The sequence below is a fragment of the Mesoplodon bidens genome (genome assembly GCF_964165515.1).
Source record: "Mesoplodon bidens genome assembly, chromosome: X".
Lineage (NCBI taxonomy): Eukaryota > Metazoa > Chordata > Mammalia > Artiodactyla > Ziphiidae > Mesoplodon > Mesoplodon bidens.
Genome location: NC_138163.1, coordinates 122,058,213 through 122,080,116, shown reverse-complemented (window position 1 = coordinate 122,080,116; position 21,904 = coordinate 122,058,213). Strand labels below are relative to the sequence as shown.

At 41.9% G+C, this 21,904-nt stretch overlaps 1 protein-coding gene across 1 annotated transcript in view; it reads left to right on the top strand.

Annotated features, from left to right (window-relative positions):
* Positions 1-21,904, top strand: part of PHEX (phosphate regulating endopeptidase X-linked) — a 197,016-nt gene that overhangs the window by 40,013 nt on the left and 135,099 nt on the right. The window contains exons 5-9 of the mRNA XM_081221774.1: positions 1,213-1,439; positions 9,086-9,154; positions 11,681-11,797; positions 14,923-15,006; positions 16,257-16,402. Of these exons, the coding sequence (XP_081077900.1) occupies positions 1,213-1,439; positions 9,086-9,154; positions 11,681-11,797; positions 14,923-15,006; positions 16,257-16,402 (643 nt within the window). The remainder of the gene's footprint in view (positions 1-1,212; positions 1,440-9,085; positions 9,155-11,680; positions 11,798-14,922; positions 15,007-16,256; positions 16,403-21,904) is intronic.

Below are 21,904 nucleotides of genomic sequence, written 5' to 3'. Positions count from 1 at the left end.
TAGTTACTCTGCGGCATGTGGGATCTTCCCAGACCAGGGCTCAAACCCGTGTCCCCTGCACTGGCAGGCAGATTCTTAGCCACTGCACCACCAGAGAAGTCCCTGACTACTCCTGTCTTTTTTTTTTTTTCTTTTGGAATTTTATTTTATTTTTAATACAGCAGGTTCTTATTAGTTATCTATTTTATACATATTAGTATAATATGGGATGGTGGGATGAATTGGGAGATTCAGACTGACATATATATGTATAAAATAGATAACTACTTCACTCTGTATGATAGTCTCTAGGTCCATCCATGTCTCTACAAATGACCCAATTTCATTCCTTTTTATAGCTGAGTAATATTCCATTGTATATATGTACCACATCTTCTTTATCCATTCATCTGTCAACGGGCATTTAGGTTGCTTCCGTGACCTGGCTATTGTAAACAGTGCTGCAGTGAACATTGAAGTGCATGTGTCTTTTTGAATTATGGTTTTCTCTGGGTATATGCCCAGTAGTGGGATTGCTGGGTCATATGGTAATTCTGTTTTTAGTTTTTTAAGGAACCTCCATATTGTTCTCCATAGTGGCTGTATCAATTTACATTCCTACCAACAGTGCAATAGGGTTCCCTTTTCTCCACACCCTCTCCAGCATTTGTTGTTTGTAGATTTTCTGATAATGCCCGTTCTAACAGGTGTGAGATGATACCTCATTGTAGTTTTGATTTGCATTTCTCTAATAATTAGTGATGTTGAGCAGCTTTTCATGTGCTTCTTGGCCATCTGTATGTCTTCTTTGGAGAGATGTCTGTTTAGGTCTTCTGCCCATTTTTGCATTGGGTTGTTTGTTTTTTTTAATATTGAGCTGCATGAGCTGTTTATATATTTTGGAGATTAATTCTTTGTCCGTTAATTCATTCGCAAATATTTAACATTGCTCATTGGCTTGGGTCAGTATAGTGAGCCCACCTTTTATTGTTGGGAATATTGGGCAGGTTCCCTAGTCAGCTCTCCTGGCAAGAACATCAGGTTTAGACAGTCACACTGAAGTATGAGTCATAGGTAGTTCTGTTTCTGTGGTTAGCTCAGTCCACTGCACCTCTCCCTAAAAAGTTAGGTTGGGACCTTACTGGAATTTTCTCTTGAGAAGATACACTTGCTTTCTAGTTTGGTGATCGAGTTTGCAATTCTAACTCTCTCTTCATATTTGCTCCCTTTCAGAAGCGATCGAAAAAGCAGATGCCAAGCCATTGTTACATATCCTGCGGCACTCACCTTTCCGCTGGCCTGTGCTCGAATCTAATATTGGCCCTGAAGGGGTTTGGTCAGAGAGAAAGTTCAGCCTTCTTCAGACACTTGCAACGTTTCGTGGCCAATACAGCAATTCTGTGTTCATTCGTTTGTATGTGTCCTCTGATGACAAGGTGTCCAACGAACACGTCCTGAAGGTATAGTGAGGACTCCTTCATCATGCTTGTTTAGTCCAAGGTTAGCCTTTTTGGGTTGCCTTCTCAAGGAAAGAGACTCATACCACCTTAGTGAAATGATAAGGTTAAAAATTCTGTTAAACGTTAGGATCTAGACTATTCCCTACCCACCCCCCACTCCCCACCCCCCCAGATTTGCAGATTGTAAATCATGAACACACTGTTTTTGTCAGCCTTGCAAGAAGCCAGTGAGTGAGTTTCAAGTGATCTGTAATCTGGCTCTAGAATATCTACCCTGAGCATGTGTAGGGCCCCTTAATTCTGGTGGGGAGAGATGAGCAAAGACTTTCTGAACTCCGCTCTTCCTCTCCCCTCATTCCCCTGACCAAGGAGTGAACACGTGCTATGGTTCATTGTTTTCCTTCACTAACATCTTGTGTACATGCCTAAAATTTCATTGTCAAGTTGTCTTGAATCTCTTGTCCTTCCTTTCAAAAAGATAAGGCAAAACTTGTTCCAAGTGCTTGGTTGCATTTTCTGTTAGGAGAGTAAACATCTCTTCCATAAAGGAATGGGCCATGAGGACATACCCTGAGGTGGAGTATTACATTGGTAAAATCAGGAGACTGTCAGAAAAGTGCCAACAGTGGAAGATTCATCAGTCAAAGAACTTGGCAAGAATGCAAATAGCACTTTTCAAATTGTTTTGTCTTTTGATTCTATTTTTTTTTTTTTTTTGCTTCTGTGGTTACTTTAGTAATGAAAATTTTGTTGAACCGCTGATTTTTTCCCCCAGTTCTGTTCTTTGTTAAACCAGAAAATATTAATGATATATTGATATTTAAATCATAGAAATATAAAACCTTTAGAGTGTATTATCGTCTCCTGATATAAGTCAACTTTTAAAAATCTATACCCTGGAGTTTATTTTTTGATTTATACCAAGGGGCTGGCAAATTTTTTTCTGTAAAAGACCAGATAGGAAATATTTTAGGCTGTGCGGGCCATATTATCTTTCTCAACTACTCAACTCTGCTGTTATACCTGGTAAAGCAGCTGTAGACAATATGTACATACATGGGTGTGGCTGTAAGGTGGGCTGGCCTGCAGGCTGTAGTTTGTCCCTCTCTAGTTTAGGCAATGGCAGTCTCAATAAAAATATCTTTAGTCACTGAAAGAATTCCCATCTCCTCAAGAGGAAATTCTTAATTACAGAGACAGCTGTATATCTGTGCTGGGTGATGGAACAACAACATGACACTGAGACATATTCTAATGCTCTCAGGATAAGACATGCTCTTCAATGCTCTATGATCATGGTGATGGTCCAATTGACCTCTGTCCCATGTTGATAGATTACTCACTTAAGAAAAACAAACAAACCAGGTTTTAAAACTCTCATTCTTAATTTCAGAACTATTATGGTATCCCTTCCAAACACCTTAAGTGTTTTTTTTTTTTCCCTCAATTTTTTTTTCGATTTTTTTTTTTTTTTTTTTTTTGCGGTACGCGGGCCTCTCACTGCTGTGGCCTCTCCCGCTGCGGAGCACAGGCTCAGCAGCCATGGCTCACGGGCCTAGCCGCTCCACGGCATGTGGGATCTTCCCAGACCGGGGCACGAACCCGTGTCCCCTGCATCGGCAGGCAGACTCTCAACCACTGCGCCACCAGGGAAGCCCTTACGTGGTGTTTTGAAGTAAGTTGGAGACTGTCTTTCAAACTTAAGTTTATGTACTCTATTGCATGATAGATCTTGATTTCCACACAAGTTAATTAATTGCAAATGGTAACCATTTCAGTTTTCACAAATTTCTGGATCTAGTATAAGAACTGAATTCATTTAAACATTTTATTATGGAAAATAATACAAATAAAAGTAAGAAGAATAGTACTATAAACTCCCATGTTCTCATCAACCCACCTTCAACAGCCAGCAACTTTTGGCTGTTCTTGTTTCATCTGATACACCTCCTTTTGGAGAGGAGGCTGGAACATTGTGTAGCAAATCCAAGGTATAATATCATTGCACTGATAAATACATCAGTGTTTATCTAATGGAAAGGACTATTACAACAACCAAAAAAGTAATTGTAATTCCATAGTTAACATCTAATACCTGGTGAATTTTCAGTTTTCCTGATTGTCTCAAACATGTCCTTTAAAAAAATTAAACAGTTGGTCTTTGGTTCAGGTTCCAAATAAGAATCACATGTGCATTTGGTTGACACACCTATTTTAATTTATAGCATACTAGATTTGACTGATTTCAGGGTAACCTAATAGCTAATGAGAGAAAATTCTTGTTTATAGGAGAATCACAGCTTTAAAAATGCAGGAGAAATAATAGAATTTAAAAGTTAGCATTTTTTAAAATCCCTAATGAAAAAAAGAATTAAGGCAGCTATCACCAATAGCTGCTAAAGCTATTAGATGAATGGTTGATGGAGAAATTCAGGATAGAGAGACCAGACTGACATCAAATGAACCCAGATGTTAATGGTAGCATTGCTAAAAGTTGGAAAACCAGATTTTGTGTGCCTCCTGATACCATGCAGTGGGAAGCATATGCTATCACCAATGATGCCAAAAGAAAAGGAAAAAAAAATGAACTTGGATCTAATCAAGCCTGTAGTTTTAACACCAGCTTACAGGAAACACGGGGAATAGAGGATCGCGGCAATCAACTTTTAACAGCTTGCCTTGCACACTTAATATTCAATTAAACTGATCCTAGAAACACTGAACTGTCAATAACAGAACACTTTCCAAATGTAAGGAGGCACTCATGTGCTTACTACCGGTCTCTTCTGCCAAGATGGCAGCTTCCTCCAAACTGATGTGTTTGAGCATGGCCTGGCATTTGAGTGCAGTGTGCATTTGCTTTAGTTATGTCCCTGTTTGTACCATTTTATATGAGTGGATGACTTAACAAGATAGAGCTATAGTCTTTCTAATCACGACAGAGCTGCTAGAAGTTCAAGCATGTGTCTAGATATTGGTAGGAAAAGGTTTCTTCTGAGATCTGCCTAAAACCCAGTGAACCTGATAACAAAAACTAGTGTATCTATGGCTGCCAGTGTTGTAGAATTTGTGGGTGTTGCTTTTGTTAGAAATAGTTAAAACTATAAAAATTCTAACTGAATATTTGAAGCCCCTGAAGCACCTTTTAAGTTTTGTGGAACATAGTTTGAAAACCACCGCCATAGTGGAGAAAAGAGTATGCTTTGGTGTTAAAGAGATTGAGGTTTGTGGTTTGGCTTTGTGACTTACTCACTGAATGTGTGTGCAGATTGTTTCACTTCTCCCAGTTTCATTGTCCCCATGTGGAATGAAGGGTGAATTAGAATTTGCTTTTCACTGTTGCTGTGAGATTTAAATAGGATGAATTTGGTGACAATTTACAGGATAGATGCTGGTACACAGTAGCACGTGACAAAAGGACCTTTCTCTTAAAGCATGACTAGGCCACTGGTCAGAACCATTTGGGGAATGTTTCTCTTCAATTTCTGTGCCAAACATGTGTGTCTCAGATCTCAAGTTCAGATGTGCGAGAAATAGCCATTTTCTTTAGTCAGTCCGTCTCATCTCTGACTCTGAGCTCCCACCCCCACCTTTTAGTTGGAAACTGAACCAGTCTACGCCCTTCCCCACTTCCCGGCTACTCCATTTCTCAGCCTTCTCCTAGGGTATTGGGAGACCCTCTGATCATAAGTTATGTGTTTCTGAAAAGAAACCTGCCATCCCAGCCCATGTAGCCACTTCAGGTGTTCCTCTCTGCTGCTGGGGCCCTGGGCCTCCCAGCTCCCTCTCAAATCCTGCCATTTCTAGGGGCATTGATGGGTCCTTCTGCTCATGAGAAACTTTGACTTCTTTGGCTGCCTAGATCCTCTTTTTGCTCTGGGAGAACTCTCTCTTACCCCCAAACTCTTCTCCCTCAATGTATTTAGACGTCCTTTTCCATCACATTCTATTTTCCTCAATGTTCTTGGGTTTTCTAATCCCACAAACCCATGGGGATAAGAAAAAGGACTCCTTTGGGAAGGCACAGCTCTGTGAGCATACTGCTAGGTGAGCAGGTGGTGCCTTTGGGTGCCTTTCCAATGGGCACATGTATTCCCATGCCAAGAAATGCAGTTTGGCAAGCAGGGGTTGCTCAAACCCACACAGTGGTCCTCTGTAAAGTTTCCCCTGTGGCAAGATGGCACAGGATTTGCCACAGACTTAAATGGGAGAAAGGAAATACACAAATACAGGAAACGACAGATTAATGCCTCCCATCATATCTCACTACATGTGTTTGAGTTTATTTTGTGTAAGGAGATACCAAGAATGAGGATTTAAAGGACGATAAAAGACTTTTGAATATATGTGGTCCTGAGAGAGTGTTCGGAAGGCCAGGGTTGTCTCAGTTTGTGTTACCAGAACAGTGGCTTGAAGTGATCATCACCCAGCGCCTGCATTTATGTGACTCTTATCAAAATCCGTAAGGATGATAAGGAGAGACTGTCTTGGAAATGAAGTTGTTTCTAACTTTTTTGTCCTTTTCCTGCATCATACTATGTGAGATGTTTCTTTTTGTATTACTGTTTTCTTTCCTAACCCGTGGTGTATTGCAGTCAGAGAAAAAATTCGTATTTCCGTTCAATGTGTCAAAGTTCCTAAATATATATTATACTTTCTACTTGCAATATTAAGGTCAGTTATAAATGCAAGGATTGAAGAACCTCAGATAACACAGTGTCCTAATATTGGCCTCTTGAGAAAGTCTTTTGTCTCGAGTTTATCTGGTTCTAATGAGATTTAGTTGACTGACCTTATTCAATCTGTTTGGTGTATTTAAGATGTTCCCTAGAAACTGTAGCAATCTGAAAGTTTAAAACACGTCCGGTAACTTCACTTGAATCATCTAAACTTTTACAATAAGTGGATTTAACTTCATTTCATCAGAGGGAAGCTTTGGCTTTCTTGATATTGTCTACACAGTTTCCTTTCCTTTGAGACTGAAGCTCAAAAAATTCTCCAAGTGGTCTAAATCTAGTTGAAACCCAAAGCATCTTAATCATAATATTATGTTTCATGTTCCTGGCTTACTTAATTTTTGGAAGAAATGGTGGTATATGGGGAATTGGAATAGGATGAAGCCAGGCTGGCTTGTGATTTGGTTGTTTGGGGCCAGTTAGCGAAGAAGATTGAACACAATAATTTGAGGTTTTTAGCAATACACCCAGGCAAGATGGATGTTATGAAAACATCTTTTTCCCCCAATTTACTTAACTTTTTAAATGTGTGAATAAGATTTAAGGTAGAAAATCTGCTGTTGCATTCAGTTTTATTCAGTCTTTGGGCAGTTGCTGATACTCAAGAAAACAGAAAGAACAACCATAGATTTAGAGAAGGTTCTGGAACTTAAAAATCTTTTATTTAAAAATTTATATACAGTTAAATTCACTTTTTTTTAAATTCACTTTTTGTGAAGCACAAGTCTGTAAGTTTTTACAAATGCATGGAGTCATGTAATCACCACCATAAGAAAGAGAATAGTCCCATCACTCCCTCAAAATTTACCTCGTGTTGCCCCTTTGTAGTCATCCACTCTCCCCATCCCCAAACCCTGTTCTCCATCCCTACAGTTTTGCCTCTTTTGGAATGTGATTAAAATTTGCCCATGCTGTTGCATGTATCAGTTCATTCCTTTTTATGAGTGAGTAGTAGTCCATTGTGTATCACAGTTTATCCATTTGCCAGTTGAAGAACATTTGGGTTGTTTCTAGTTTGGGGCAATAATGAATAAAGTTACATGCAGGTTTTTGCATAAGTTTCATTCCTCTTGGGTAAATAGCTAGGAAGTGAGATTGCTGGGTCACATGTAGGTGTATGTTCAATTTTACAAGAAACTGTCAAACCAATTTCCAAAGTGGCTCTGTCATGTTGCCTTCCCAACAACAGTGTGTGAATGATCTAGTTTTTCTACATCCTCACCATCACTTGGCATTATAAGTTTGTTTTTTTTTTTGCCATCCTAGTACATGTATAGTGGTGTTCCATTGTGGGTGTAGTTTACATTTTGCTAATGACTGGTGATGTTCAGCATCTTTTCATTAATTTATTTTCCGCTTGAATATTTTTTTTGGTGAAGCGTTTGTTCAGATCTTTCGTCCAGTTTTAAATTGGGTTGTTTGTTTTCTTATTGAGTTGTGAGGACTCTTTATATATGCTGGATACAAGTCCTTTGTCATATATGTGATTTTCATATTTTTTCTCCCTGTCTGTAGCTTGTCTTTTTCATTCTCTTAACAATGTCTTTCACAGAGCAAAATATTTAATGATGATGAAGTCCAATTTATTTTTTCTTTTATGGATCTGATTTTGGTGTCTAAGAACTCTTTGTCTAACACCAGGTCAAAGATTTTCCCCTATGTTTTCTCCTAGAAGTTTTATAGTGTTAGTTTTTACATGTAGGTCTATGATCCATTTTGAATTAATTTTTGTACAAGTTGTGAGGTGTGGGTTGAGATTCATTTTTTTTTTGGCAGATGGATGTCTGATTGTTGTAGCTCATTTTCTGAAAAGACTGTATTCCCTTTGATCGCCTTTAAGGTGCTGAAAGGTTTTTTTTTTAATTTTAAAAAATATTTATTTTCTTTAATTTTTTGGCTGCATCAGGTCTTAGTTGTGGCATGCAGGATCTTCGTTGTGGCATGTGGGATCTTTTGTTGTGGTGAGGGCTTCTCTTGTTGTGGCATGTGGGTTTTCTCTCTCTAGTTGTGGCGCTCAGGCTCCAGGGCACTTGGGCTCTGTAGTTTGCAGCACGCGGGCTCTCTCGTTGAGGTGTGCGAGCTCAGTAGTTGTGGCACATAGGCTTAGATGCCCCGCAGCATGTGGGATCTTAGTCCCCTGGCCAGGGATCGAACCCACGTCCCCTGCATTGGAAGGCGAATTCTTTACCACTGGACCACCAGCGAAGTCCCAGTGCTGAAAGTTTTAATTCAAGAAATTATGCTATACTTTTCTATAATAATAATTCTAGATATTTAGTTGTCTGATTATTGTTTGTATTTTTATCACCTATCTTAAACTTTCCAGAGAGGGTTCTAAAGTTTGCAAAGATGTCTCAAAACAAAATTATTATTGATTCCTTTCCCCCCAAAATGGTGCAATACAGTATTTTAGGGAGAGGGAAGTGGACAGTCTGGTTAATCAGCTTGATGTGGATTGGCATTTTGCAAACTACTGCAGTGAGAAGAATAGTGGATCTGGTGATGGAAGACAATGATTCTCCTCTGAGCTCTGCCCAACTGTGTTACCTTGGGGAAGTCACATGACTTCTTTGGATTTCGTTTCTCCACCCACCAAATAAGGGAGAAAATCAGATAATCTCTAAGACTTATTCCGACTCAAATATTATAGCTTTGATGCTATTCAGTATTGTTAGAAACTCAAAAGGGTTAGAAACCATGAATCAGGGGAGGAGGGGCAGGTCTCTGATACTTTATAATGGTCATTGCTGAAGTGCCTACTTGCATGTAGCTCTGATTGCATTGAATTGGTTTTGTAATGGTAACACATGCTCTAAATATGGCTGGTATGCAGATCTCATGACTCTTGTTAATAACATGGTACCTAAGAATTTACAGTGCAAGCAAATGCTTTGTTTTTTGTTTCAACAGCTGGACCAAGCAGCGCTCTCCCTAGCTGTGAGGGAAGACTACCTTGATAATAGCACAGAAGCCAAGTCTGTAAGTTTTACTCATTCAACTCTGTATCTTGTCAGGCATTGTTGGGTTCATAAATTGTTCTCAAATTCCCAACTCTTTACTAGAATTGAGCAATGTAGGTGTTTGATGACCATATTCCCAATGTAGGAAGCAAAGGCCTTTCATTTCGGCAGATAAATGACACTCCCTGTTTTCTGGAAGTCTGAAAATGAAGGCTGTATGAGTCCCTGTGCTCAGTGCCCTCATGATCAAGCTGGGAAGACAGCACACCCAAATTGAGTAACCAAAGAATGAGCTTGCAGCCGTTCCTCAGAAGTGCACAGAGCTCACAGTATATTGCAGAAGCATGGGCATGGACACCCAGTCGACCAGTGGTTCCCAAACTGTACTGCTTAAGAACCACCTGGGAAGCTTCTATTAAATGTCGATTCTTGGGCCTCAGCAACGGAAAGTCGGATTTAGTAGACTTGAAGTGAGGCCCAGGAATCTTTCTTTAACTGGTGCCCCAGGTTAATTTAAGGTTAATGAGATGGCATCATTCTGGTCCGACTTCTTGGGTTGGCTTGGAAACCTAGTAGTTTCCTGGAGGTTGGATTAGAGCTGGTTCATTCCTAACACTTTCAATTCATTTTGGAACCTCTGTTGAACTTCCAAAGGAGCCTCAGACCCAGGGGAACCTTGACCAGGGAGTGCTCAGGTTTCTGGCCTAGCCTGAGAATGCAGGAACTTCGACAGGGAAGTGCTGGCTCACAGTGGAAGTCCCTGCTCCTTTGCTGATAGGAAAGCCTATATCTAGAAGGCTCTGGAGGGCAGGAAGCTAGTCAAGATCCTAGGCAACTTTCTGGCTGAGGACACTCATGGAAGAAGGTTGGCGAGTTTTCCTTCTTGAAAGTGTTCAGAGTGAACTTTTGCCAATCTGGGGCACCTCTGTTTCTGCTGGGGTTACCACCCTACAAGCAGCCGTGCTTGAAATCTTGTCCCTGTCCTATAACCAATCAGTCCTGTAGACTCTGCCTTCAAAGTATCTCTTCCACCTAGTCCCTCCTTTCTGTCCTTACTGCCCTAGGGCAGACCCCTGTTAGGTCTCCTTTTAGCTGTTCCCTCCTCCCCTCATTCCATTGCCTCCTTAGCACCACCACTTGACAAGTTCTCTTCTCAAAGTACAGCTCCCAGAGTGCTTTTGCTCCCAAGCTAGACTCTAAATTCCCTAGAGGAAGGGAGTTCAAGGCCTCTTCATGACCTGGTCCCAAACCACCTTTGCTGTCTCACCTATTTTTATTCTTCCCCCAACAAAGCAGCTTGCACACCTCACAGGAGGACTCCTCACCGCTTCTGAACCAGTCTCCTTTAACTGCTATGTCCCCGGTTTCTTGAGGCTGGAATTTTCCAGTTCTTGAGTTTCTAAGCGCTTAGCAGCTTTATTAAGGACCTCATTTTGGTCTTGCTAGTGTTACAGTTAGTAATGACGTGTTTATCTTCCTCACAGGGTCACACTGAGAACCAGACTCAAGTATTATTTAATTTTTCGTCTGTACCTCCCATGTGCACAGAAGGCCTAGCAAGATATCGTGCATATGTATTGATTGAATAAATATTTTTGGAATTGAACTGGGAATTGCAAAACATTTCTAACTAAGACTATTTGTGAAGCTTGCTTACTGATTCAACAAATAATTATTAAGGGCCTGCTATATGCCAAGCACCATGCAGGTCTCGAGGTTGTAAACATCATAAGAATAGCTATGCAAAATCAAGGTTACGTTAGGAAATCTTATTCCCATAGCATAACTGTGAAACAGTTTAATACCCGGTGTATTGAGTTCTCACAAATATATCTGGAAGGAGAGGTGACCCCCAACAAGATTCCTTAGTTCCCACAAAGTAAGGTCCCCCTCTCTAATAGTATGTGAACAGCCTGAAAATGGGTTTATGAACATGCAGGGAGGAAATTCTATATTTGCTAGGTTCCTCTTCATCATTCTTCTCTTCTTTCCCTTCTTTTTTCCCTGAGCTAGTGAGGAGAACTCTGTAAAAACCATACAAAACTGAAAAGACATAGGGCTTCGATCACTGGTCTTTTGTTTTTAGTGTGGAGGTGGGTAAATTGAGCTGGAAGAGAATAAATCACAGTTCCCATTAGTCTTCATGGATCATGCCTCCTGCTTTTAGCGACAGTTCTTTCCCATTATTTTATTAAAGTGTCACTTGCCTGGAAAGAGGAGTCTGACCTTTAACTTTCTATTCTGGGCTCATTTGTAGATGTTTCATGTATCCATATTGCTAGTTGCCAGCAAACTAATTCTCTTGATCCTTGGTGGCCAGACATTTCTCTCTCTCATGGAAACAGTACCCAAGTAGCCATCCTTCTTCTTTGTCCCAAGGTGGTAGGTGGGTGGTTGGTATTGCATGATGCCTGTACCATACTTCGAGTACAGAGTGAAAATGAAGGCCATTTATTTCCACTTGCTGTTTCTGCTCTTCCGTGTCCCTGAAACATAGTTCCTAATAGACTGATGTCATGGTCACTTGCTTCTTTATCTCTTACAGTATCGGGACGCCCTTTACAAGTTCATGGTGGATACTGCCGTGCTTTTGGGAGCTAATAGCTCCCGAGCAGAGCATGACATGAAGTCGGTGCTTAGGTTGGAAATTAAGATAGCTGAGGTAAATCTTAATCTAAAATCTGTTTTTTTTTCTTCTCTTTATTTTAAAGGCAATATATCTTGAATGAAAATACATATAAAAAATCATTCTGTGGCATTGTTCTTTGGGTTCAAGGTAGAACTTACAGCATCCCCCTCTGGGAAGTAACAGGAAAAAAAAACCATGACAGAAAGAAGAGCTCTTCATTCCTTCTACCTCTCTGCTTGAAGCCCATTCAGTGTCCACATGCTGCTCAGCTGTGGCCAGAGACTCTGTTTTCCTAGAGGAACTCCTGTTTGGCCTCAACTGAGGAATATATATTTGATAAATCGTTATTGATTTGGCTTGAGTGGAAGGTTATTTTTAGTCTAGTCTACTCTTTACACCATTCCTACTCAGAAGTCAATCTGATCTAAGATAGGGGCTTTGGGAAGTCTATCCACCAATAGTGGACACATAATTTGATGTAGAAAGTGTATAGGGCAGGCTGATAAACATTTATTAGCTTCCTTTCTAGTGCTACTTTGTACCTACCCCTGGTTTTCATTCTTTTCTTGCCCCACTCTAATGAATGTCATTGTGTCATATGCTGTGTTCTGTGTAAGTCACCTTTTAAATTTTTTCAGGCCCATGGTGGAAGCAAAAAGATACAAGAACAAACTTGAGGGAGAATAATCAGAAATCCTAAATGGTTAGCTTTGTTCAAAGAATAACTTTTCTAGAAGAACAAAGAATAAAATCTCTATACATTACCAGGACTGGAGGGAACAAATATGGTGAAATTTGCTTGTGGAGATACATTGCAGTGAAAAAAATGATACTTTTGTCAAGAAGTGGTTGCATATAGGTTGGTAGTCTTCTATAACAGAAGTTGGTAAAAATCCTGAAGTGCATGGGAGTCCAAGTGTTGCTTGGTTTTGTGTTTGGCGAGGTGCGATGGGGTGTTGAAGTGAGGAGTAGGCTGATAGGGTCAGGAGGAATTGGCCTCTTGGCTGCCGTAGTGTACATGTGTATCTTTCTGTAGACCCCTAGTTGCAGAGCAAAAAGTTCATCCCTGCATGTCACCTTTGAAGACTGCAAAGACTGCTGCAGATGTTCTGGAGTCAAAGACTGTGCCTTTAAACCAGTCTAGAGGCCATCTGGATTCCCTTCCCAGGCAAATAGGAGACCCAGCAATCTAATTTGGACCGAAGCTCTGATACAGTGGGAAAGGCCTTGCCTTGAGCCAGGGATCTGGACCAAAAAGGGAACTAAAAACAGCTGGGCTGAGGCAAGACTGGGAATTATCAAGAGGTTAAATGAAGTGACAAATCCATGGGGTGGGGGAGTAGCTGGCAGAGAGCTGAAAACAGCTCTGAGGTCAAAGGGCTGCAGCCTGAGCTTGCAAGGCTGAGTAGAGGGAGGAGGAGTGTGAACATTCTCTGAGCCAGGAGACTGCTTGTGAGTTATAGGAAGTCTCTCCTGTGGAGGGTGAGGAGGGAGAAGCTGAGGACACCGAAGCATTTAGAAAAGAGCGGGTAGATGTCTGCCACTCAGCCTTCTGTGATTTTGTCTTGACAAATCCATGGTGTGTGGGTTTTTGGCCAGCCGGTAATGCTTATATGTGTCTCTTACATCCCAGGTCACTAGGGACCTTCAAAATTACTGGGGCACGTCATCGTAGGGAAACTTCTAAAGCTGGGGAGACAGGACAATGTAGTCAAGCCCCCCCACCAAAAGTTCTTGTAAGCCCAGCCATGGAAGTGTGCATTCAACCATTCCCAGCTAGGGATGTGTGCATAAGGGGAGGTCTTGTTGATGGCGTGGCCCTTGGGATTAGGAGCAAGTGGAGTTTTTTTTTGCTTTTTGTTTTTTAAAAATGTATTTATTTTTGGCTGTGTTGGGTCTTCGTTGCTGCGTGCAGGCTTTCTCTAGTTGCAGCGAGTGGGGGGTACTCTTTGTTGTGGTGCGTGGGCTTCTCATTGCGGTGGCTTCTCTTGTTGCAGAGGTTGGGCTCTAGGTGTGCGGGCTTCAGTAGTTGTGGCTCGCAGGCTCAGTAGTTGTGGCTCACGGACTCTAGAGCACAGGCTCAGTAGTTGTGGCACACAGGCTTAGTTGCTCCGTGGCATGTGGGATCTTCCCGGACCAGGGCTCGAACCCATGTCCCCTGCATTGGCATTCTTAACCACTGCGTCACCAGGGAAGCCCCCAAGTGGAGTTTAATTGGAAAGACTTGAAAAAGAAAACTAATCATAGGCAAAGTTTTGAATTACGGTTCAAACCATGAGGGTGGTGTTGATGGCTAGGGGTGCAAGGGTAGGAGAGTCCTGTGTGAGTTGGAAGGTGGCAAGTTTAATGCAAGGGAATCAGATGATGGATGGTCTTAAGGCAAAATCATGATGTGCTCAGGGGCATGGGGAGCTGCTGCCTGTCCACGGGAGTGATTAAGATGGCCCTTGAGGAAGATGATTGTTGTTGCTCTTCTCAGACTAAACATGGCAGAGGCTAGAAGCTTAGATTTGGTGTTGCCAAAATGGCCAAGAGCATAAGTATAGGGAATGGAGGAGTGTGAAGAGTCAGGGCTGTAGATGCAGACTTGGCAATATGTCTGGGTGGTAACTGAACCCATACCCCTAGCACTGGAGCCAGGGGAATCTCAAGGCCAGAGAAACCAGAGGGAAGAGGGGAGGTGAGGGAATGAGCTGTTGACAGAATGGTCACAGGTGGCAGTGCTGTCCAGATAGTCTGGTGCTCTTCAGTGAGAATCCCCTAGGGATGAAGGGGTGGTCTGTAGTCCATGAACTATGGAGGTCATTACCTGGACACCACAGGTGAAGGTGGGATGTTTGTCTCAATTGCTCAACCTTAGTTTGGCTGTCAAGCCTGAGCCAGTAACAGATTTTGTCCATTATAGGGATGGGAGGGATTCGAGTAGTATTTTGGTACCGAGGACAGTGTTTCACACTGAGCAGGACAGCAAAGTTTCTTTTTATTTCCTTAATCTTGCCTGAAGCGATATCTTTTTTTCCTCTCTCCCAGGTTCGGCACGACACCAAAATCTTGAAAAAGTTTATGATACTATGCAGATGTTTTGGCACATGTAGAAAGTAGTCACGCAGTAAGAAATGGTTCATTTGAAAAAAATAACCAAAGTCTCTTTCCAACAGATAATGATTCCACATGAAAACCGAACCAGTGAGGCCATGTACAACAAAATGAACATTTCCCAACTGAGTGCTATGATTCCCCAGGTTGGTGAAAACGATCCAGGAAATTGTATTTTAACTGGTCATTTGACAAGCGATTCTATTTCACCTGTGTGTAAAGTTTTGCCTCGTAAAACCTACCATTGGTGGTCTTGCTCATCATCATCTTTGTCAGTCATCACATAAAATATCCCTTGTCTGTGCATCAGGATGCTTTCTGCTATAGGGAATAGAAAACTTTTCCAAGAGTGGCTTAAAAACTTCAAGCCCGTTTTCTTACGTGACAGAAGTCTAGACATAGGTGGCTGTTGGTGTTGGTTTAGCTGTTGCACAATGTTGTCAAAGATCCAAGTTCTTTCTTTCCGCTCCACTCTTCTTAGTGTGTTGGCTTTTTGACTTCATGTTTGATGACTCAAGGTTGTAAGGTGGCTGCCACAGCTGCATATGTCGCATCTGCCTTCAGGGCAGGAAGAAAGCGGAAGCACCAGTATGGGCCATGTGTAACTCTGCTACCAGGAAAAACCAAAGCCTTTCCAGGTGTCTTCCCTTTATTTCCTATCAAGTAGGATTGGGGCACGTGGCCATCCCTACCTACAGGCTAGGCTGGGCAAGTGAGTGACTGTTTTTCCTTTTCAATAGTGGAGGCAGGCAAGGGAGAAAAAGAAGGGAAAAAGACTGGGGATGACTTTTGGGGTAGCCACGTAAGAACGCCAAGATAGTGATGCTATGAAGAGGGGACACATGTTACTTTTTGTTGCTGCTTGTTTCCCTCTGTGTAAGAAAGGCTATGCCAGAGGGAAGAGCAGAAATGTAACGGGGCATCTCTGTCTGTGTGGACACAGGAGAGTGAATGAGTAGGGAGTGGGGGAGAGTGCAGGGAGAAGGGAGGTGAGGGCTAGCGCAGGAGGGAGGGAGAGTGCAAGAAGGAAGGAGAGAGAGCTCAGGAGAGAAGGGAGAGGAAGGAAGAGAGGGAGGGGGAGAGTGGAGGAGGCAGGGAGAGTGCTGGAGGGTCCAGGGGAGCCAGTGTGCACGTTACTGGGGGAGTGTGTGCACGCATGTGTGGTGCATACGCAGACGGTACAGAGCACACATTCCATTTACGATTCAGTCAGTAGGTCTGGTCTGGGTGGCAGTGATCAGGAATTTATTTTCTACATTTGAGCAGTTGAATGTTTAATTATTTGGTCTGAAGTTACAAGCAATGGATTACATTCAACTGACTCTATTTGCCTTTCTCCTTGATTCTTGCCCCCCAGAGGTTCTCTCACTATGTTTTTTTTTCTCTCTCTCCTCAGTTTGACTGGCTGGGCTTCATCAAGAAGGTCATCGATGTCAGACTCTACCCCGAACTGAAAGACATCGGCCCCTCAGAGAATGTGGTGGTCCGTGTCCCTCAGTACTTTAAGGATTTGTTTAGGATATTAGGCTCTGAGAGGAAGAAGTAAGAGCTTTTCTGTGCATTTTACTGTGACTTTTATTTTTCCTTTTAAATTATAAGGTCTTCCCTCTCACGTCCTTTGAAAACTGTTTTTAAAGAAAGTTACATCAAAAGAGTCTTAGGGAAAGTCGTGGTGCCCTTTGTGACAAATGGGCCGAAACCATCGTCTGGTGTAATTTATTTGCTATGATGACAACAAATACGCAGTGTTTTTGCCCCTTATTTCTGGTCTTTCTCCATATTTTCTCTCTGAAAGCCTAAATTGTTTATTAGTTTTGGGAACTAGTCATATAATGCTGTTATTTTCTGAGCTTTCTATATGAACATCTTTGTTTTTCCCCAGTTCATTCTTGGTCTTTTGCTGTTTTTTTCTGGTTTCTTTTAAGCCAATAAGTCACTCTGTGGCAATAAACCAAAGTACCAGTATTGAAAAGACATAAGATCACTCTGAGAACTGTAGAAAAGTTGGACTGATGAAACAACTTCAGGAACTGTCAGGTTTTTCTTAAAGAATGTTTTAGAATTTGTTGCTTTGTTCCTTTAGCACTACAAAACAAGGAAATGCTAAAAATGTCCAGGAAAGAGAACTTTTTTATTGAAGTATAGTTGATTTACAATGTTGTGTTAATTACTGCTGTATAGCAAAGTGGTTCAGTTATACATATATATATATATACATTCTTTTTTTTAATATTCTTTCCCATTATGGTTTATCACAGGATATTGAATATAGTTCTCTGTGCTGTACGGTAGGCCCTTGTTGTTTATGCATTCCATATATAAAAGCTCACATCTGCTGACCCCAACCTCCCCCTCCAGCCCTCCCCCAACCTCCTCCCCCTTGGCAACCACCAGTCTGTTCTCTATGTCCGTGAGTCTGTTTCATAGGCGGGTTCACTTGTGTCATATTTTAGATCAGGAAAGAGAATTTTACATCCTCATAAAGCCATTCACATTTGACTACAGAAAATGAAGCACAGGAAGGTCAAATAGTTCACAAAGACAGCTTAATAGGCTAATTGCCGGGCCACGATGAAAAATCATACTTCCTTATTTGGACTTAGACAAGGCTATGTTACCAGGAGTTGTGTTGGAAAAAAGGCACCTGCAGAAGTCCTAGGAATAAAACTTAGCATCCATCCCCACCTACGAAAATACTTAGACACTTTTGAAGAGCTGTTCATTTTAAGATGCTGTTTTCTTATGATAAAAACAATATGTGTTCACTGAAGAAGGCATACAAAAAAGTAAACATGCAGAAAAGGGAGAGTAGAAATAATAAATTCACTTCAGATTCTTTGTGAGGTAGAGCCTTGCTATTCCAAGTGTGGTCTGTGGACCAGTAATGCCAGCAGCATCACCTTGTAATGATGAATCTGTAAAAATACAGATTCCAAGGGCCCTCCTCCTTAGAGGCTGATGCAGTAGATCTGGGGTGAGGCCCAGAAGTCTATATTTTAACAAGCATCCCGGGAATCTTATGATTAGTTTTTTGGGAGACTCACTGCTTTAGAAAACTTTTTCATATGTACTTCCTAGCTCTGTAATACTATAAAATATGACCCAAATGATTTTGTACTCCTATGCCATTGAGTTACTCAGCACATTTTAAATGGTGTTGGTAATTTCTGTTGAAAGATGGAGTTTGCCATGCTGTATATGCATCCTTCAGCACCTAGTGAGTTGGTTTCTTCTAGTGTCTGTGTTATCTTCAGTTGTAAATTAGTAGGTACTTTTGGAAGTTGTATTAATTTTACTTCCACAAAAGCATAATTTACAACCAGGGGATAGATTGGGCCTTGGTTTACTGTATTAGATAATCTCTTTGGTGGTGATTACACTTTAGAATTGCAGGACCTGTCATAACAAAGGGACCAAGAAAGACCATGATGGGAGGAAGACATTAATCTGGTTCTTGACAAAATGATAACTTAGACAGATGTAAACATAGTGAACTATAGTGTAAGAAAATATAGATAGAAAAATGAACTGCAGACATTATGTACATAACATAAATGACCCGCAGATATTATGAAGCTTCAGTTTTAAATAAAGACAAAACCCAAATCTCTGTCACATAGTTTACTCTTCAGCAACCAATTCCTCAAAAACAACTTGTATTCTGTGTATGTTTATGAGATTTCAAAACACTATATGCTTCTTGAGAATTTTGATAGCACTTTATTTGCATGGCACAGTAAGGTTTTTAGACTGCTAATTATCTTTGATCCTCACTTGTGTTGTGGCACAAGAGTGGTCAAGGAAACGTGCCCTTGGGTTCCCCAGTTACTATATTAGTCAGGACATACCAATCACTGTAATAAGCACCTCTAAACTCTTATTGGCTTGTACAATGAAAATTGTATTCTGTGCTCCTGGAATGTCCAAAATGGGTGTCCCTGTAAGGCAGCTTTCCTCCAAGTAGGGACTTGGGAACCCAGGCTCCTTCCATCTTGTGGTTCTGCCTTCCTCTGGCTTTTTGGAATCCTCTCCATTCAGCCAGTGGATGGGGAAAGAGAGTGGAGGATTGCACAGGAGGTTTTGTGGGAAGGCCTAGAAGTGGAATGTGTCACTTCAACCCATATTCCATTGACCAGAACTCAGCCACATGACCCCCATTTAACTGCAAGAGAAGCTGGGAAATATAGTGTAGCTTCGTGCCCAGGAGCAAAATATCAAAGAACTTACCTAATTTTCTGCTTTGCTCCTCTCCCTCACCTCCACGACTCCGTGAGCCTCTGATGGTGGGCACTCCTGTAATTGCCTTTGTAACTTCAAGGCCTAGCATGGTACTTCTCACATAGAAGATATTTCCTAAAAATTTCTAAAAGTTAACCAGATGGCCCAATGCCCACTGTGCAGGAGGTGACATAGGAGCAGAACCCCAAAGGATAAGGAGGAATTTTCCAGGTAGGGAAGAGTGGAAAAGGGGGATGTTGAGCATGTTGGGTGATGGGACTAGCATTAAATTGGATGTTGCCTTCGAGGCAACAGTTTCCGGACTTCCCTGGCGGTCCAGTGGTTAAAACTCCACATGTCCACTGCAGCGGGCGTGGGTTCGATCCCTGGTCGGGGAACTAAGATCCCACATGCTGTGCAGTGCATCCAAAAAAAAGGGAAAAAAAAAAAAAAAAAGGCAACAGTTTCTGATTCAGTAGATCTTGGTGGAGGCCCAGGAATTTTCTAACAAGTTCTCAGGTGATGGTGAAGCTGCATACCTCTGGGCTGCCTGTAGGATTTAGGAAGGTCTCTTTGGCTTTGAGAACCTTCGAGAGGTACCTGTTTGGCTTACCTCAGGTGGTTTGACTCAGGAGCAAATGCAAGCTGTGGAATCTGAAGACCCAAATGTTAGTCCTGGAATTGACCCATACTTAGAAGTCCTTTGACCTCTGACCTTTGTTTTATTTATCTGAAAATTGGAATAATAATAATAACCACCCCATAGCATCGTCATGAGGATCAAAAAAGGTCTTTATGATCTCTTAAATGCAATACAAATGCAAGCTGTCCCTAATTGAAAACAAGGGGCAGGAAAATCTTCTTAAAAAAAAAATCTTCCTAGTCAGAGGCTTTGGGAAATGATTTCATGCTGCTCTCTTAGTGGTGGATTCTCTCCTGAGATGCTTTGCTTTCCTCTACTTTATTTATTGCCATTTGGGGAAATTACCATACTGCTAAAAATGCTTTTTGAAAAAAAAGATATTATGTGTTATTTCAAGGACTGTTGCCGAGTCTTATTTTTGTTTTGTTTTTTTGATGCCTCTGAGCATTAAGTGGCAGTAATTCAGTCATTACAGTCAGATCTGTTCCTGGCGTGGTAATATTAGCACTCCAAAGCTGTGCTCCCCAGCATTTTGTCAGTGTATTTATAGCACGCTGGAGCAGCTCCTCAGCGCCGTTGCCTCACTGTGCGAGCTTACCCAATTCCGTCTTCTAGCTCTCAGAGGTCTTCTGTGGGCTATCGTCTTGGTCGTGCCTTGCGTATGAAGGCCTCACACACTCTTCTTTCTTCATACCCACAGATTTCTGTGGAGTGTGGTTGTCGGAGTGTTCTGGGTGAGTGGCCAGGAAATCTTTGCGGAACTAGAGGTGTTAATCCCTCACTGTGTGGCATGGGGAAAAGCGCAGAGGCTTTGAGTCAGACACACCTTGGTCTGGTCTAGCCTCTACTGCTTATTACACCCCTTCTCCAACTTGGTTGCACATTGGACTTAGCTGGGAGGGATTTAAAAACAATATTTATCGTGGGTCTCACCCTAGAGATACTGATTTAATTGGTCTGGAGTGGCCTGGGCATCTGGACTTTTAAAACTCCCCAGGTGATTCTATTGAGTTGGAGACCGACTGATTATGGGATCATGAGGCATTACTTAATGGTTCTAGGTGTCAAGTTTCCTTTTATGTAAAATGCGTACAATAACATCTCTCCTATAGCAATGCTGTGGGAGTTATAGATAATATGGGATGCCTTAAGCGGTGTGATTTTAAGGGAGCAGGAAACGCTGAAAAATCTAAAACCCCAACATACTTGCATCATGCTGCCTCTTTTACCGCCAGCATCAGGCCGCATCCTAACAACTTGCCCAATTGATCTGGCTCATCATAGACCCCTTGAGGGAATAGCTTTTGAATTCATGTAAGCATATCTGCTGGCCATGGACCTCCTTTGAATCTCTACCTATAGAGCCAGCACAGCTCTCACAGCACAAAAGCAGTATTTTAAGGTTGAAGAACATACAGACCGTGTGTTAGGATTGGGCTCTGCCCCTTTAACATTCTAGATTTTGGACCCTAATTGCAGCCTGTGTGTTCGCTGCTGTAGCTGGCCTTTCTGCCTATAGCTCTGTGAGTGATGGCCCTGCTCAACATCCCCTCCAACACAGAAACTATTCCTGCATTATTCAGCCTGTCCGGAGTTCATGTTCCTGTTTCACACCCTGAAGCCTTAATAGCCCAAGCCCTGTCCCTCTCCCGAGGCCTACTCTCATCCCTCAGGTTGAGGTGTGCACTCTCCCCAGCCCAGTGTCTGGCATGCACTTTTGGGTGCTGGGGTCTGCCAGATCATTATTTCTGTGCTTGCCTGGTTCCCTGCTTGGCTAAAAGACTCAGGAGATCAGGGGTATAGCTTTCTCAGCTGTCCATCTCCCCAGCACCTAGAACTATTAGTACATATCGGATGCTCAGGATGTGCTGAATGAGTGAATGAAAGAAGGGTTCCTTATGTACCTACCGTGTATCCCATTCAATTAAAAAACCCATTTTTCATGAATAAGCTGAAATCTGAAGTTCCGTGTCCCCCAGCTACACTCTAAGTTCTCTGAATGTAGGTGATGAGTTCCTATTTCTTTACATTCCTCATGGCATCTGGGACGATACTTGGACAACAGTAGGTGCTCAGTGAGCACTTCTTGTCTTGCTCAGGATTAGGGATATGAACTCAAAAGGTCCAAAGGAATGACCTAAAAGTACATGTTTATTATAGTGCCTCAAAAGAGCATGGACAAG